This window comes from Benincasa hispida, chromosome 9 (genome assembly GCF_009727055.1).
Source record: "Benincasa hispida cultivar B227 chromosome 9, ASM972705v1, whole genome shotgun sequence".
Lineage (NCBI taxonomy): Eukaryota > Viridiplantae > Streptophyta > Magnoliopsida > Cucurbitales > Cucurbitaceae > Benincasa > Benincasa hispida.
Genome location: NC_052357.1, coordinates 46,098,704 through 46,117,409, shown reverse-complemented (window position 1 = coordinate 46,117,409; position 18,706 = coordinate 46,098,704). Strand labels below are relative to the sequence as shown.

Sequence of the window (18,706 nt, the reverse complement as noted above, 5' to 3'; positions counted from 1 at the left end):
TTGATACCTTCAATTTTTGGGACACAGTTCGTCGAGTTTAGGCGTCTATCTAATGTTTTTATGTAGATGGCTACACATCAAATGAATGTATGGATGTGATCCATATAAAAGGTCACTTATAAAATTTAAAAGTTTGCTGAGAAAGCATACTAATCATTTGTTTATATGTTGATGATTTAGTATTTATTAGAAACAATCCTAGCATGTTTGATGAGTTCAAAAGAGAGATGAAAAAGGAGTTTGAAATGACGAACATTGGTCTCATGAGTTACTATCTTGGGATCGAGGTCAAACAAGGTGAAGATGACATTTTTATATCCCAAGAGGGCTATGCTAAAAAAGTGCTCAAGAAGTTCAATATGAATGACGCTAATCCAGTTGGAACACCGATGGAATGTGGAGTCAAAATCAACAAGCAAGATGGAGGCGAGAAGTTAAATTCTACATATTTCAAAAGTTTGGTTGCAAGTTTGAGATACTTGACATGTACAAGACCGGATATTCTTTATTCGGTTGGAACTCTTAATCGATTTATGGAGGAACCGACAGTAACACATTGCAAAATGGCAAAAAGGATACTTCGCTACATCAAAGGGATGATTGGGTATGGTCTTTCCTATGTCTCTTCTAGCAATTTTGATATTGTTGGTTATTGTGATAGTGATTGGAGTAGTGATTTGGATAATCTAAAGAGCACTACGGGGTTTGTGTTTTTTATTGGTGAAACGACGTTCACATGGATGTCAAAAATGCAACCCATAGTCACATTATCAACATGCGAGGTAGAGTGCATCGCAGCAACTTCATGTGTATGTCATGCAATTTGGCTAAGAAACTTAGTGAAGGAGTTGAAGTTTCAAATGGAAGATCCAATGGAGATTTTTGTTGACAACAAATCGGCCATTGCTTTAGCCAAAAATCCGGTATTTCATGGGAGGAGCAAGCACATTGATAATTGATTTCACTACATTCGGGATTGCATTACGAAGAAAGAAGTGGAACTCAAATATATCAAGTCACAAGACCAAGCGACAGACATTTTCACAAAGCCCCTAAAGTTGGAGACTTTTATCAAAATGAGGAGTTTACTTAGTGTAACAAATCAAGTTTAAGGGGGGGTGTTGAAAAGCTTGTTATTATTAAACTTTATTTGTGGCATTTAGTGTGACTTTTGGGTTTTGTAACTTTTAGTTTTTTATAACCAATAGTGATTTTTGAGTTATAGGAATTATGTGAGTTATGAGCATTTGATGACATTTATAACTTTAAACCATTGGCATTCCTATGGTTATGTTTGTAAGCCTATATAAAGGCATGCTTAGGTGAATGGAAAATAGATATCTCATTTTTCATATTTGTCCTCCACGTTTTTTTTTCTAAAAAAGATGATGTAAGAAAATTCATACCATGCTCCTAATTATTGTGCTCCTACGAGTTATTATATCGCGTATGAATTTCATAGTATAATACCTACAATCCCTACTATCCAATTGTTGAGCATACTATGTATATATATATTTCAACCAATGTTATAAGAAAAAAAATATATTAATCAAACATATAATATCATTAATCGAAGTTGGAATGCTTACCTAAATAGGGACACAAGTAACAGGTCGAGCCCACATAGTTGTTAAAAAATAAAACATTTTTATGGCCCTAAAAGAACCACACACACAAGATATCATATTGTTTACATAATATTAAACACCTATTAAATACTTATGTATTGACCATATTTTTCACATCTTCACGGTCACCATGTCCCATATAGTCAATTGAGTATATCATATTAGATTGTAAAGAAATAAAAAAAAAATACAATCAAATGATATCAACATTAGAGACATAACTCAATAAAGTAACATAAAATTGTTTATAATTTAAGATCTATTAAAATACTCCTTTCCTGAACTTACTCGAAATTATACGAACATATCAATAACTTATTTTTCAGCGATATCAACCTGTTGCATGATGACGGGCAGAAATGCACGTCATCTTAAGTCTTTTATTTAGAATTATGAGGGCTATTAAGTAGAATATGCGACAATTATGTTAGGAATTCATGAGAAAATGAGTTTGCGTCGTTCAACATTAAGAATTTTGGCTAACCCACTATTATGCGTTCAATTGTTTATTTTTATAGCTAATGCAGAAAGCGGACGTATATATGGAAGCCGGGCTATCGCATAAGACGACTGATGACATGCAGAGATGCATGCCATCTTAGTCCTTTTACTTAGAATTATAAAGGTTGTTAGGCAGAAATTGCGTCGATCATGATAGGAATTCATGAGAAAAGAAGTTTGCGTCGATCAACATGGCGAATCTTAGCTAACCCATTACTTTGCGTTAACTGTGCGTTCAATGTTCTATTTTTGTAGCCAATGCAGGAAATGAACGCAAACGCAGAAACCGAACCATCGGATAGACGATCGCATGCGGAGAAACACTCCATCACAAGGCAAAAGCATCGATCAATGCATGGATGTTGCGGTAATCACCCGTATGAGTCCATCGCATGGGAGTTGCGCTTGTCAAGCGATTGCGGTCATCATGTAGAGTTGCGGTATTAAGTGAATGCGACCATTGAATGATTGCGGCTACAAAACAACGAAAACTAATGGGATCAACGCAAGGTAGGTGGAATAACGCATCAACGCATCTACCTAGAAAGGTGGTTTACTATTGTATGAGTGTTGCAAGATCGCATGAGTTTGCGTTGACTAGGGTTGCCCTTGTGGTCACTCTTAAGGGTTTCAATAAAAACATCTCCGCATTTTATCTATTTTCTCATACATTTATTTCATGTCAAGGTTTGTCGCATCTCTACCTTTCATGCATACTCCCATTGCGTTGTTTGATAGATAGGAGTAGAAGTAGGAGTAGGATTAATTTAGCAACATTTCCTTTATTCTTTTATTTATATCGCCGCATGCACATCACCACAAACATATAGTTACAAGTCCCTATGTTTGACCTCAGATTACCCGAGAAACTTGTGTTCATGTTATACTTGGTGTGAACGCAAGAAAACTTGTGACAGGATGCATGGTCATCGCATACATTCGTTAACGCAATTTTCATTCCAACGTATGACCATCGACGCATGACTATCAACGCATATCTTAGGAACATGCATCGCATAACGTCCACGAGATTTTGGTTGTCGAGTAAAATTGACTTTCAATTTCCACGCACCAAGTTTTTTGACTGCATGCGGAGAAATTCTCCATCGCAAAGGCGAATGCATACGTTCAACGCATGAGTGTTGCGGTAATCAACCACATGCGTCCATTACATAGGAGTTGCGATCGTCAAGCGATTGTGGTCATCGCATAGAAGTTGCGGTAATCAAGCGAATGAGGTCATTGCAAGATTGCGGCTTCATGATGATAACCATAATAGTGGGATGAATGCAAGGTTGGTGGAATGGAAGCAACAATGCATATCTCGGGAAAATCAAAAGATGATGTTGACATTTCACCTACCATGTCGTTAGCAGCAGAGATTCAGAAAAGGACCAACGCACCACGAATGTCAGAATTAGAGTAGTTCCATTAATGTTGGCGATCAAGCTCTATAAATAGAAGCTCCTGAGCAGAATTTCATTTTATCCAAGTTTCGACCTTCGGGCGGATCCTTATGATCCAGACTAACGTGTGAGAAGAAAACTTGAGAGTTCTTCATCTCCTTCATCCATTCTGAGTGATGACCGGAGCCTTCAATGGAGTTAGATCTCGAGAGAGTCAGCTCTACTGCCCTTCCATGGCACCACCGACAGCCTTGACACATCTGCTAGAAGCAAGACATTGCTGCCAGCTGATCCTCTCATTTTCTCTTCTTTCCTTATATTGTATTGTATTACATTTTGGTTAAGGAATTAATACATTTTTTTTTATCAATGCATTTCTGTATTTTCCTTTGACTCCATCTCCATCTTCATTTACTTAGCATCTTTAACTTTCATTGCATCACTTAGTGAGACTATTAGAGTATCGCATATTTAATCATGCGGCATAGGAATATGAAGCATGTAGCAAAACACCGGAGGTGTGCGTTGTGTGAATGTTGTGATAAAACCTTATTTGCTTAGTGTGAAGCTGTAGCAACGCCTGTTTATAGGCAGACACAAAGCTTGTCTATGAGTAAAATCAGCAACAACTAACTACCCAGGAGGGTAAGTGGTTGGTCGCATTAAGCAATGTAAGCTAGTGTTCATTAGAGATAGGAATAATCTTACGTCGGCCAAGTTTATGCGGTTACCTTGTCTTATGAGCGCATCATTCATCATTTAGGCATAATTGAGAGAGCAGTCTAAAAACCAAATCTAAGTCTCGGGAGAGCGGATTGGTTCGCATAAGCAAGAGTAGGGAACTTAGAGATAAGCTCCATTTGCTATTACACAGCGTATGCACCCTACGGAGAAGATATTGCACGCGTCCAATAAGTAGGATACGGTGGTATGCAGTCATCTTGTTTATGTGTGGGAGCACATAAGCAGGAATAGAGACTTAGGAATAAGGCCTCTCGACACTTTACATATACATCGCATGCGTCCTAGAATTAGGCACAAGTGTGTGTAGCATGATCGCATAGCTTGCGTTGGCTGGGGTTGCCCTTATGGTCAATCTTAAGGGTTTCGATGAAGAAATCCTCACATTTTATCTATTTCTCCATGCATTTACTACGCGTCAACAGTTGCCACATCTCTACCTCATTCATATTCTCACCGCTTAATCTGTTAGTTAGGAGTAGGAGTAGTTTATAGCTTACAACCCTCCATCATTCTTTTATTCATCCGCCGCATACACATTACCGCATAGAATTTAGCTACAAGTCCCTGAGTTCGACCTTGGATCACTTGAGTAACTTGCGTTCGTGTTATACTTGGCATGAGCGCAAGAAAACTTGTGACAAGAACGCATGGTCATCACATAGAAGAGTAACACATACTTTCATTCCAACGCATGACCACCGATGCATGAGAATTAATGCATAGCCTAAGACATGCATCGCATGTTGCGTCCCACTAATTTTAGTCATCATTGCACAAGAATCAAGATCATTGTTCCTCAGTGCCTCATTTGTATAAGGTGAATAAATGCATATTCCTCTATAATATTCGGGTCAGATTGAGATAAAAATCTAAGTGCAAAACAAAAAGCTTTTAAGACTATAAATGTTCAAATAAATTACTATTATAAATCACTTTAGTTAATTATATGTACACAATATAACCCATTATAACTAAAAGTGCTAATTCCTCCATCTTACGAAACTATTTAATGTTGTCCTTCATAAACTAGAAATTAAAGTGATACCCAAAAATTTGATCAAGAATTGGAATACTCAAGCATTCATCTTCCATCTCCTTCTCCAAACGATTTAACACAAATCTTATTGCTATCATAAATTTTAACACATTATTCCTCGGTTTCTTTTCTTTCAAAGTAGATAACTCACGAGAATTTTTCTTTTAGAAAACATCAAACATTAATATGAAAACATGCAAATGCAATAACTCATGTTTTTAAATAAAAATTTTCCTTTTCTTCTTTTTCTACAACTAATATATGCTTTGGCCATGGAACATGTGATCTAAATGCATCAAATACATTACGAACACTTCTCACAATAAGTATGGGAAATGGAGAATGGGTATCATTTACAAGTTCAATAAGAACCTACATGTTATTGATAACGGGCAGAAATACACGTTATCATAGTGCTAAGTTCTTAAACAATATTGGATTGCATTGATGAAATATGTTAAATTGCGTCCATTAAGCATAAATCCTATAATATTGCGGTCGCATGCGTTCAGCGCATTAGAACTATTAATTTTTGTATTTTTGTGCAAAATATCCATTAACACAATGCAAAGATTGCGATCATAGGAATTCATTGGTCGAGTGCAACTTCACCGCAAGGCTTTGCGTTGATCGTGTTCGCAAACATTCGCTCGAGAAGGATCACTGCAACTTGGTCAGCGCAACATGGTGGGCGCATCGGGGTGAAAGGCCAATTAAGAGCGATGGGACAGAAAGCTGATGATAGTGGAATCCAAATTAAGTTGACAGCTGATAACGGTCATAAAGTACATTCAGCTTTATCGGTGATAATTATTCGACATTCAGCTTTATCGGTGATAATTATTTGATGCATCAATTAGGAATTAAAGTTGTCCTATCTGTACAACCGAGAGAGAGAAGCCACCTTTCACCATTGATGCTCTATAAATACCAAGTACATTCTTCAGAAAAGAAGTTCACCATTTTTACACCCAGTTGATCAGTCCGCATGTCTTTGTTTTTAGTTTTCTTTCATTTTAAGGCAGATACGAGGGAGAAAGTTGTGCCGGTAGATCGTTTCGGTAAGCTTGAGAGAGCGTCGGAAGCTCCAAAGATAAAGAGAGGGCCGAAGAATGTGGAAGCGGGAATATCTTTAGATCATAATAGAGATTTCAGTGTAAAAAACCTCAGTCAGCAAGGAATTATTACCAGGCTCTCTACCTTTAACTTTCATTGGCATTTTGTACTCAACTCATTTATAAGAATGGAATTTCTTTCTCTATATCTGTTCACTCTCTGTGATTCACACATGAGTAGCTAAATCAATTGAATGGGTTGAGAAGCATTTAGCTAGCACAACTAGGCAATCTTCATTCTATGCGATTATCTTGTTTATGTATGCTTCATTCGTCCATTAGAGATACTCGGGAGGGTAGTCTAAGGACAAGATCTCAAGTTGGGAAGGTCAGGTTAGAATCTAGGCTCGAGAGAGTCAGATTAGAACGCATAATACAAGAGATAGGCGCTTAGGAATGAGCACTATTTGTTATCAACGCATTGCATGCACCCTAGAGATAGGATATGATTGTATGCGGTCACCTTACTTTCATGCATTTTGCATCATCGCATATGACAAGAGTAGAGACTTAGGAATAAGCTCTATAGACACTTTGCATTCAACACATGCGTCCTAGATTTAGGAGCATCGCATTTACATTGGAAAATGACTTGCTGTGCATGGTAGTATCATGATCGCATAGTTTGACGCATTCTTGAGTAATGTTAGCTAAAGATCTTCTCAACCCGTTCATCGCATACTCATTACATCTATCAACGCAACTGTCGTTTCTCAAATCCGCCACATTTATTTATTTCTTTTTCATTAACATAAACAACAAACCAAACACTTTATTTATTTACCCGGTTACCGCAAAGTTTTCATCAAAGTTACCGACGCAATCTATTTTCACAAGTCCCTGTATTCAACCCTGGACTTACCAGGAAACTCAAAGGAATTTACACTTGAATTCCGCTAGGGAAACTTGAGTGCACAACGCAATTCCATCAATGCATATCATCTATATTTCCACTTCATAAATACGAGCATCAAGTTTTTGGCGCCATTGTCGGGGACTTGGCAATTAAATGTTTGTTAAGTCTTGTGTCTTTACGAGCAAACTTTTTATCTTGGGTGTATTCCAGCTTGTGCGACCAGGTTGCAAACAATATTGAAGTGTAGGCGATGTGCTGAAAGCCAATGTTGACCCCAAGGTAGAAGGGCAATCAGTCGCAAAAGAGCTGAAGGCAGTTCTAAGCTCATGGTGGCCAACATGCGCCCAACAATTTTCGGAAGTTCCAATGGTTAGGGCAACTTGACCCAAGCAGCTGAGAGCCATCTCTTGGATTGAAGACTCCTTGCGATGACAACACTCTTACTTTTCCAGGGACGTCTTCCACTCTATCATTACATTGCTTTCTTAGTATAGGCTATTTTTATTTTATTTTCATTGTTATTTTGGATATATGGCTGCTTTCTTGAGTATAATGCATGCTTGAGGACAAGCATGATTTTAAGTTTGGGGGTGTGATGACATGCAAAAATGCATGCCATCCTGTCCTTTAACTTAGAATTATGAAGGTTGTTAAATAGAAGTTGATGAGAAAAATTCCAAATCATCCGGGGATGATCCTTGAATCCAGGGATGATCCTTGTGAACCGGGGATTTTCCCCGCGATCCAGACAAACTGCGTGAGAAGATGGCTGAGAGTTCTTTACCTCCTTCATCCATTCTGAGTGACAATCGGAGCCTTCGATCGGAGCTAGATCTCGAGAGAGTCAGCTCCTCCACCCATCCATGGCACCACCGGCAGCCTTGATGCACATCCACTGGGAGCAAATCTTTGCTTCCAGTCGGTAATTTTTTTCCCTTTCTTTTCCTATATTGTATTGTATGACATTTTGTGATTAAGGAATTAATACAACTTGTTTTCAATGCACTTCTCTATTTCCTTCAACTCCATCTCCATCTTCTTTTCTTAGCATCTTTACTTTCATTGCAGCACTTAGTGAGATTGCTTGGGTATTGCATACTTAGTCATGTGGATTAGGAATATGAAGCATGTAGCAAACCACCGAGAGGTGTGCGTTGCACGAGTGTGTGAGTAACCTTATTTGCTTAGTGTGAAGCTGCGGCAACGTCTGTCTATAGGCTAACGCAATGCTTGTCTATGAGTAAAGTCAGCAACAACCAACTGCCGGAAGGGTAAGTGGTTGGTCGCATTAAGCAAGGTATGCGTTGTTCACTAAGGATAGTAATAACCTTGCGTCAACCAAGTTCATGCGTTAGTCTTGTTTTATGTTGTGCCCAACACCCCTTTAGAGCTACTCGAGAGAGAGTCTAAAGAAAGAACCTAATGACTCGAGAGAGCTAGGTTATAATCTAGACTTGAAAGAGCAAGATTAGATCGGCATAAGCAAGAGATAGGGACTTAGAGATAAGCTCTATTTGTCAATATTGCATCGCATGCACCCTAGGAATAGGAATGATATTATGTGGTCGCATATTTGTGTGGATGTCATTTTTTCATCACATAAATAGGAATAGAGGCTTATATGTAGGCTCTATAGACTTCGTACATATATCGCATGTGTTCTAGCATTAGAAGCCGTAGCATTCGCACCGAGAGGTGGTTTACTATTGTATGTGGGTTGCATGATCGCATGGCTTGCGTTGACTAAGGTTGCCCTTGCGATCACTCTTAAGTTTTGCAATGAAAACACCTCCGCATTTTTTCTATTTTCCCATTCATTTATTTCATGTCAAGGTTTGTTGCATCTCTACCTTTCATGTATATTCTCATTGCGTTGTCTGTTAGATAGAAGTAGGAGTAGGATTAACTTAGCAATATCACCTCCATTCTTTTATTTAAACTGTCGCATGCACATCATCGCAAACATATAGTTACAAGTCCCTGTGTTCGACCTCGATTTACCCGAGAAACTTGCGTTCGTGTTATACTTGGTGTGAATGCAAGAAAACTTGTAGAAGGACGCATGGTCATCGCATACATTCATTAACGCATTTTTCATTCCAACGCATGACCATTGACGCGTGACTATCAAAACATATCTTAGGAACATTCATCACATACCGCATCCACTGGATTTTGGTTGTCGAGTAAAATTGACTTCTAATCTACCGCGCACCAGTTATTCATGAAGGGAATCAAATTCCTACATAAGTATGAGGTTCACTTGCATTTAGTTTTTCCATTAAATAAAAACAAAACAACAACAGTCCACACAATAATAATGGAGGATAAACATCATATTCAACATGCTATAGAAGATGAAGAAAGGGGAAAACGGAGCGCACCTTTGTTGAATCTCGAACTTCTCGTGAATCTCTCTTACTTATCTCATGAACACCTCCTCAACAATCTAAGACACCACCATGAGAATAACCCTATTATTCTCTAGGATTCTGAGGTGTTAGAAGTGTGGTCTCTAACACTTGGAAGAGGAAGAGGTAGATAGAATTTGTTGAGAAAGTAGAGAGGAACTTTGAGTGGAGGCTAGGGTTTTACTTTTGCATAATGAAAATCATTGCCAAAATGGGCTACAAAGATATATTTATATGGAGAAGGGTTAAATTCTTCTCCAAATATTTCCTTTTCCATACTAATACTAATTAATTAATAACCTTTATTTAATTAATTGACATACTAATTAAATAACCATATATTAAACATTATTTAATATATAGTTAATTCATATATAAACATCACATATTTATACGTATCCACCTCTCTAACATTATAATTAATTAATTCTTCATGAACCTAATTCACATGAATTTTTTATTTGAATCTCATCCAAATATTTCACTCTTATATAATTTAGATTATAGATCACATCTATAATTAACTATATATTAATCTAATAATATAAAATTCCAAATTCAAATAAATTCACATTACTATCCTTTAGTAGAGATGTCCATTTAACTGCAGAGCCGGGGCCCAGTGGGAACCCGCCCCGAATGGGGCGGGGAATCTCCAAATACACGAGGAATGGTAGAGAGAGTGGGGAATTTTTTTCCCCATTTCCATTTTAGGGCCAGGGACGGGGAATATATTCCTCGGCCCCGGCCTCGACCCCAGCCCTGCCCCACCCCGAGTATATATATATATATATATATACACACGATGGAACACGAGACATACGTAGCGGAATAAGGATCTAATTACATTCTAATTGCTTCTAATTAAAAGGAAAATAATGTGTAAATATAGGAAAAACAGTACATTAAAAGGGATATAATACAACCTTTGTAACTCTCGAAAAACGCTTTTTCTCGTTGAATATCGACCTGAACTCTTCCGAACCACCACTAGAGTTTACCCACTATTCTCTTGACTCAGAACCGGGTTGTGGGACTCGATGAATGAAGGAATGAAAATGGGAAGAAGTGGTGATTCAAAGTTAATGTGAGAAAAAGGGAATTTTTGGTGAGAATTTTGGAAACCAAAATTATAAAAATTCAGCTTGCTTAAAGGAGAAAAAAGAAGATTTTTTTTTTTATAAAACTTCCTATTTATAAAACAATTACATGCATCTAATGCATGTAAAAACTCACCAAAATTCGACACCTCACAAAGAACTAAACCAAAGTTGGCTATGTGTCATTCTATAATGTTTACACATAGTCCACTTAAGTTAGTGAGATTATCCAACAAAAATGTTGGATAATTCCACTAATTCTAAGTCAAGGGCAAAATGGTCTTTTTCTATTTGGTCAAAGTGAAACTTTAACTTGTAGCGAAAAAGTCAACCCTTCGACATTTTACAGTTTTGACCCTCTTGACTAATTTTGACCTCCCGAACATGAATCTGCATTCATATTTTTGAAATTCAAATCACATTTGAATATAGAGCGCCATAAAAAAATACCGATAACGATATCGCATATACTTTTCGGTTTTAATCCCTTTTCCTAATTCGAACAAGTCGAATTAATCTAACATACTGTTCTAAGTTTAATCCATATGAGCTAGCAGGGGGACCTAATGGACCTACAGATCATAGGCTCCAACAATCTAAGATTAACCGGTAAAACTCTTTAACCTAATTAATCAACATTTGTTATCTAAGGGTCATTCCACTAAAGTCTCGTAGTTACACTCCCCTCACTGTAGATATGTTTCTATCCATCCGATATAACCATAACCAGTAAGTCAATCTTTCACAGGTTGTTCGTGGTCTTGGCTGGGTCAAAATATTGTTTTACCCCCGAGAACACTTCTTGTTCCTTCAGTCCTACTGAACCTCTAAAGAACAATTGATTTGTGGTCCAACCAACAAATTCAGTTCCTCTTAGCCTAGTGAGAGGGTGGGGCCCCTTGTTCTTATTTTAAAGTCAGTACTTAATGGAATAACATATCTACTACCACTAGAGACGGGTAGGAGTGAAGTCCATCATGCACCCTATGTCCCCAACTATTTACCTGGTCTTACCCCTGAAATGGGAGGCTTATTGAGCCAGTGCTGTTGAGCTGCTCTCAACCATGTAGATCTAAGGATAATCCCGAATAAACAGGAGTTCATAGTTAGCTCAAGATTGAGATCGAGTTACCTAGGTCATCAAATTTTAATTAGTCAGTTTTATATAGTAAACGGTGTTATAAAGCAAAAGTGACTAAGTCGTGGTTCAGTCTTATAAAAACTCATTGCATAGGATGCCCCCACTCACATATCTCTATATGAACAATTCGGGATCACATCATTTGTACTAACTATAAAATGGGTCACATCCATAGTGTCCCCAGACCAAGGCGCCCAACCTTATCCCTATACTATAGACCATTTTAGGCTATATACTCGAACTTGATCCATGTTTTATGTCATCACATAAAGTTCAAGTCTACATTAAATAGCCTCAGGACCTTAGTTTATTGGGTTCAAGATTACAATTTCAATAACAATTTTATCGAAAAACAAAACAGAATATGTTTATCAATTTACAAACTACAAGTTTTAGGACATAAAATCCAATAAACTCCCACTTGGACTAAAACTCCTAGTGGATTATCACAATGTTGAATTTAAGTGAGAAACATATGAGTACAATAAACATGTGATGAACGGGTTGAGAAGATCTTTAGCTAGCATTACTCGGGAATGCGTCAAACTATGTGATCATGTTACAACCATGCACAACAAGTCATTTTCCAATGTAAATGCGATGCTCCTAAGTCTAGGACGCATGTGTTGAATGCAAAATGTCTATAGAGCTTATCCCTAAGTTTCTACTCTTGTTCTATGCGTTGATGCAAAATGCATGAAAGCAAGGTGACCGCATACAATCATATCTTATCGCTAAGATTCATGCGATGCGTTAATAACAAATAATGCTCATTCCTATGCACCTATCTCTCATTTATGCAGTCTAATCTGGTTCTTCCAAACCTAGATTTTGACTTGACCTTCCCAAGTCTCTATCCTATCCTTAGACTACCCTTCCGAGTATCTCTAATAGACGAATGAAGTATTCATAAACAAGACAATCGCAAGAATGAAGATTCCCTCGTTATGCTAGCTAATTGCTTTTCAACCCATCAACTAATTTTGCTACTCATGCATGAACTACAGAGAGTGAACAGATATAGAGAAAGAAATTCCATTCTTATAAATAAGTTGAATACAACATGACAGTGGAAAGTAAAGGTAGAGAGCCTAGTAGCAATTCTTTGCTAACCGAGGCTTTTTACACTGAATCTCTATTATGATCTAAAGATGTTCCCGCTTCCGTAGGCGTTGGCCCTCTCTCTGTCTTGGAGCTTTCGGTGCTTTCCCAAGCTTACCAGAATGATCTACCGGCACACTTCTTTCCTCGTGTCCGCCTTAAAATGAAAGAAACTATAGACAGAGGCGTGAACTTGTAAAGTGGTGAATTAATCGACTGTTTTTCCCCTTCTTTGAAGAATGCACATGGTATTTATAGAGCTTCCATGGTGAAAGGCGGCTTCTCTCTCCTGGTTGTACAGATGGGGCAACTTTAATTCCTGACTGATGCGCCGGATAATTGTCATTGATAAAGCTGAATGTACTTCGTGACCGTTATCGGCTGTCAACTTAATTTGGATCCGACTGTCATCAGCCTTCTGTCCCATCGCTCTTAATTATCCTTTCACGCAGATGCGCCCACCTTGTTGCACTAACCAAGTTGTGGCAATACTTCTCGGGCAAATGTGTGCGAACACGATCAATGCAAAGCCTTGCGGTGAAGTTGCACTCGACTAATGAATTCCTATGATCGCAATCTTTGCTTTGCGTTAACGCATATTCTGCACAAAAATATAAAGATCAACTGTTCTAATGTGTTGGACGCATGCAACCACAATATTATAGAATTTATGCTTAATGGACGTAATTTATCATATTTCATCAACGCAATCCAACATTGTTTAAGAACTTAGCACTATGATAACGTGCATTTGTGTCCATTATCAGCTCTCCCTTACATTCACTGGCACCGCCTCACGTCACTTTCCCTCTCGCAAGTTCCTCTCTGTCACGACACCAACTCAAGTTCGAGTCTTATCCTCACAGCCTCATCGTCATCCAGTCACCGACTCGTCGTCCCCTATACCACCCACCAAACTCTGGTCCGATCTGCTGTCTGAAGCATCGCATACGTCTTTTCATTCCAAGGTTGTCCGAAATCTGAATATCCACTTTCTAGTTTCTGATATGATTTGTGATTTAGAAGATAAAATGAGTCATAGTTATTTGTTTGATTTTTGGTATTTCTGAATGGTTAGAAATCTAAAAGTATGTACGATTTTTGGTATGTTTGATCTCTGATCTGATCTGTTAGAAATTCAAATTTTATTTTTTTGTATGTCTGAAATTGACTAGTTGTTCAATTTTGTGATTGTTTTGTTACTATTTGACTATTTGTAGGTGAAATTTAAAAATGACTCTATCAAATAATAATGAGTTATAACAAGGTGGTTCAACTCCAACATCTATGAACATGAGCGAATCCACCCTAATAAACAGTGTTTCTAGTGCTAATGGTCAATTTGCGCCTATTTTATTAGATACCGAAGATAATGAGGATGTATTAAAAAGTAATAGGTTGACGTCAGTAGTATGGAATCATTATAAAAGACAAAAAATAAATGACACCATGAAAGCAATATGTAATTATTGTGGAAAAAAGTTAGGAGGAAAATCTAAAAATGGGACAAAGCATTTACATGACCATTTCAAAATGTGTCCCTTACGGAGATAGAGACATTAGAAAATCATGTTTGACACTCACTAAAGCCAATGAAGAAAAAGTAGTCCTAAATTCGACCATCTTTGATTATGAAGCTTCTAGAAGAGATCTTGCTTGTGCTATAATTTTACATCAATATCCAATAAACATGGTTGAATGCAAAGGATTTAGAAAGGTTTTGAGTGGTGTTCAACTGTTGTTTAAGATGATTTCAAGAACCACGATGAGGAGTGATATAATAAAAATTTATGAAGAAGAGAGAATTAAAACAATAAAGTTTTTGGAAAACAATAGAAGTAAGGTTGCTCTTGCTATGGACATGTAGACTGCGTCTAGCCAGAAGAAGGGATACATGGCAATCACTGCACATTTTTTTGATGATTCTTGAGTCCTACAAAGAAGACTTTTAAGGTAATTTAAATCTTTTACGTTTTATGTATTTTTTTTTTCATTTGGTAGTTTTCATTTTAACATATTATTACATAATACTATTATACTAGGTTTGTACACGTGCCAAATCCACATACTTGACAGTTACTTTTTGGCATTAATGGAGTGTATTTTTTATTAGAATATAGATCATAAATTATCCACTTTAACAGTAGATAATTGTTCAAAAAATGATGCAATGGTTGATATTTTATTAGGGAAGTTAGATTTAAGAACACTGTGGTTGCATGGAAGTTTGTTCCACATTCATTGTTGTGCACATATTTTGAATTTGATAGTGAAAGATGGTTTGGCTGTAATTTCGGCTGGTATAGAGAAGATTAGAGGTACTGTTCATTTCTAGACTCTTTCTGCAAAAAGGAAGGAAAATTTTGAAGAAGGAGTTCGTCAATTACAAATTCCATGCACTAAAAAACTAAGTCTTGATTGTGTTACAAGATGGAATTCAACCTTTATGATGCTCAAAACTACTTTGGAATACAAGGATGTTTTTCCTCATCTAAAACAACATGAACCACTATACACTTGTCTTCCTTCAGATTCTGATTGGAATTCTGCAAAAGAAATGTGTTAGATTAGAACCATTTTACTTGATGACTGAGTTGTTTTCTAGGTCAAGTTATCCAATCTCTAATGTCTTTTTTTGAAGACGTTTGTGAAATTAGGTTGAAACTTTCTAAGTAGCTTAACTCTGATGTTGAGGAGATACAAGTAATGGCATCAAGAATGATTTCTAAGTTTGAAAAATATTGGAGTGTGATTCATGGTCTATTAGCAATAGCTACAGTATTAGATCCTAGGTTTAAAATGAGATTGATCTAGTTTTATTTTCCTCAAATCTATGGATCTCGTTATACTGTAGAAATTAAACGTGTTAGAGAATTGTGTTGTGATTTGATGAAGTTTTATAGTTCAAATTCAAGAACAATAGAAGAACCTCAATGTGCCACATCTACAATTAGTACTTCTTCGACTTCAAGGCGAGATGGAAGTAGTAGTTCAACTGCTCTTGTTAATAGGAAAGATCGATATCTTAAGTTTGAAGAGTTTGTTAATAATGTTGAAAATGATGTTGATAATGTCACATCAGATTTGGATCATTATTTGGATGAGTCTCTTCTACCAGTCGGATGACTTTGACAATTTGCAACGGTGGAAGTTGAATAGAGTGAAGTGTCCTATTTTGTATCAAATTACAAAAGATATTCTAGTCGTTCCCGTCACTATTATTGCTTCTCAATTTGCATTTAGTATCGGTGGTAGACTTGTAGGTCCACATCGTTCTCAAATTCATGAAAATTTATTGGAAGCATTGATGTGTACTCAAGATTGGTTATAGGTGGAAGGTATGAATTAGTATTATTCTGTAATTTATTTAATAAACTTTTATCATTTACAATTTGAGATCCAATTTTCCTTTTACATATCTTAAATAGATAAGCATACTCCTATAGATGCTAAAGTTTTGGAAAATATTCTTGAGGATCGAGATCCAGATGATGTAAGTTATAAGTTTGTGTATTATTTTTATATTAATATGTATAATATTTGTGTTTTTTTTTTCAGAAAACATCCCTTAAAAGTTGGATGAAATTCATTTATGGCGGCTTGGTTTAGCTATATTATTGTCATTTTGTTGTCGTGTTGTGTCTTAAACAAATATGTTGTTGTTGTCATGTTGTAACTTTTCTTAAAATAATTATGGATGGATGTTTTTATTATTTAAGTTTAAGGTGAATTTTAATGAGAATAATTGATGGATTATGAATGGATGTTTTTATTATTTAAGTTTCAGTTGAATTTTAATGATAATTATTGATGGATTATGAATGGATGTTTTTATTATTTAAGTTTATGTTGAATTTTAATGATAATTATTGATGGATTATGAATGGATGTTTTTAATAGAAAAATTGATAATATTCTATTGAAATTTGCACTAAGAAATGTTTTGTTTCAATTAAAATTGCATTGGAAAAGTCCATATTTGACTAAAAAAATAATAAAAAAACAAAGCTAGGGAATTTTTCCTGGGAATTCACGGGGGTGGGGAATGGTATAAGGGGGCGAGGACAAGGACGATGGTGGCTTCCCCATCCCCATCCTGCCATGTGGACATGTCTATCATGTAGCATGCTAACAAGGGAACTTTATAGATTTACAGATTAGAAGCTTCGATGAATGAGATTAATTAATTAAACTCTTTAATTAAATTGATCAATATTCATTTACTACTGGCCACTCCATTAAAGACTGATAGTTGCACTCTTCGCACTGTAGCTATATTTTTGTGTCCATAGATGTTACCAATCAACAGCGAGTCGACCCTTCACAAATTGTTCATAACTACAACTGGGTCTAATTACCATTTTACCCTTGTAATTACATCTGACTCCTTAAGTACCAATTATTCCTCTAATGAATAAACAAATTATAATCCAACTATAAATTGACACCTCTCGGGCTAGTGAGAGATTGAGGCCTCATTGTTCAAGACCTGAAAGTAGTTATTAAGGAAGCAATTTATCTACTTTCTCTAAGGTTGAGAAGAAGTGAATTCCATCATGCGTAGTTGTGTTCTCAACTCCTTACTCTAACAAATCTCCAAAATAATAGACTTGTTAAGTCATACAGATCAAAGGATTGCCATCACAAATAGGAGTTCACAACTCACTCAGGATTAAAGTCAAGTTACCTATGATCATCCTAGTGAAATGTTAGTCTCTTCTAGTAATGATGTTGTATAGAGAGACTATTCAATTCATGGTCTGGTCTTATACACACTCTTTATATAGAATATCACCACTCACATATTCTCCACAAACAATTAGGATCAGATCATTTGTAGTACTTTACAACAATTGTAAGAACTACAAAGTGAGTAGTATTGTAGTGTCACCAGGATAGGTTTGTAAGAACCCAATTTTTTTTTGGTATTTAAACTTAATTACCTTAAATTATTTGGGTGTTATTTTGAGTAATGAGGCAAAAATTGAATTCTGGGTTAAGATAATTGAATTTAAAATTGTATGGATGTTATTTTGTTAATTAAAATTTGAAACTGAATTTGAGAACGTTGAAATTTATTTGAGGGAAGTTTGACAAATGGAAGCAAAGTTTGAGATTTAATTAATTTGCTACATTAATTCCAATTTAATTATTTTAGAATTAATTGGAGTTATATGAATTTAATTTGGAGTTATTGTCAAAATTAAATTCAATTTGGAGGGGAAGTAGTTAATTTTGAATTAGAATTAAGAGATGGATGGTTATAGGTGAATTTAGAGTTATTGTCAAAATTAAATTCAAAATTATGCAAGCTAATTGTCGGATCGCTAAGATGGGAAGAATGTAATACCTCGTGTATTCGTAATTTTGAATTAAATCCTCATGAATTTATGTCATGTTGTTTTAAAATTGGAGTATTAAATTCACTTGAATTTAATTCATATGAATTTATCTCTTCCCTCTCTCTCTCCCCCCCACGCCCGGTGTCACAGTCATACTTCTCCAACCGTGCGACACCATGATTCACCCGTGATCATGGTAAGCCTTAAAGGATACTCAAGTCCCAATTCACTTTTCTGCTTGACTCTTTGAAGCTTCATCGAACCTTAGGCGAGGTTATTCCATCCTCAATCGAACTAAACTCATGCGGAATTGAACTTCATT

General features: G+C 36.3%; 1 protein-coding gene across 1 annotated transcript; it reads left to right on the top strand.

Annotated features, from left to right (window-relative positions):
• Positions 1 to 245: 245 nt before the first annotated feature.
• Positions 246 to 959, top strand: LOC120084756 (secreted RxLR effector protein 161-like). Its single transcript, XM_039040577.1, has one exon. The coding sequence runs from the start codon at positions 246 to 248 to the stop codon at positions 957 to 959; it is 714 nt and encodes a 237-aa protein (XP_038896505.1).
• The last annotated feature ends 17,747 nt before the right edge of the window (positions 960 to 18,706 follow it).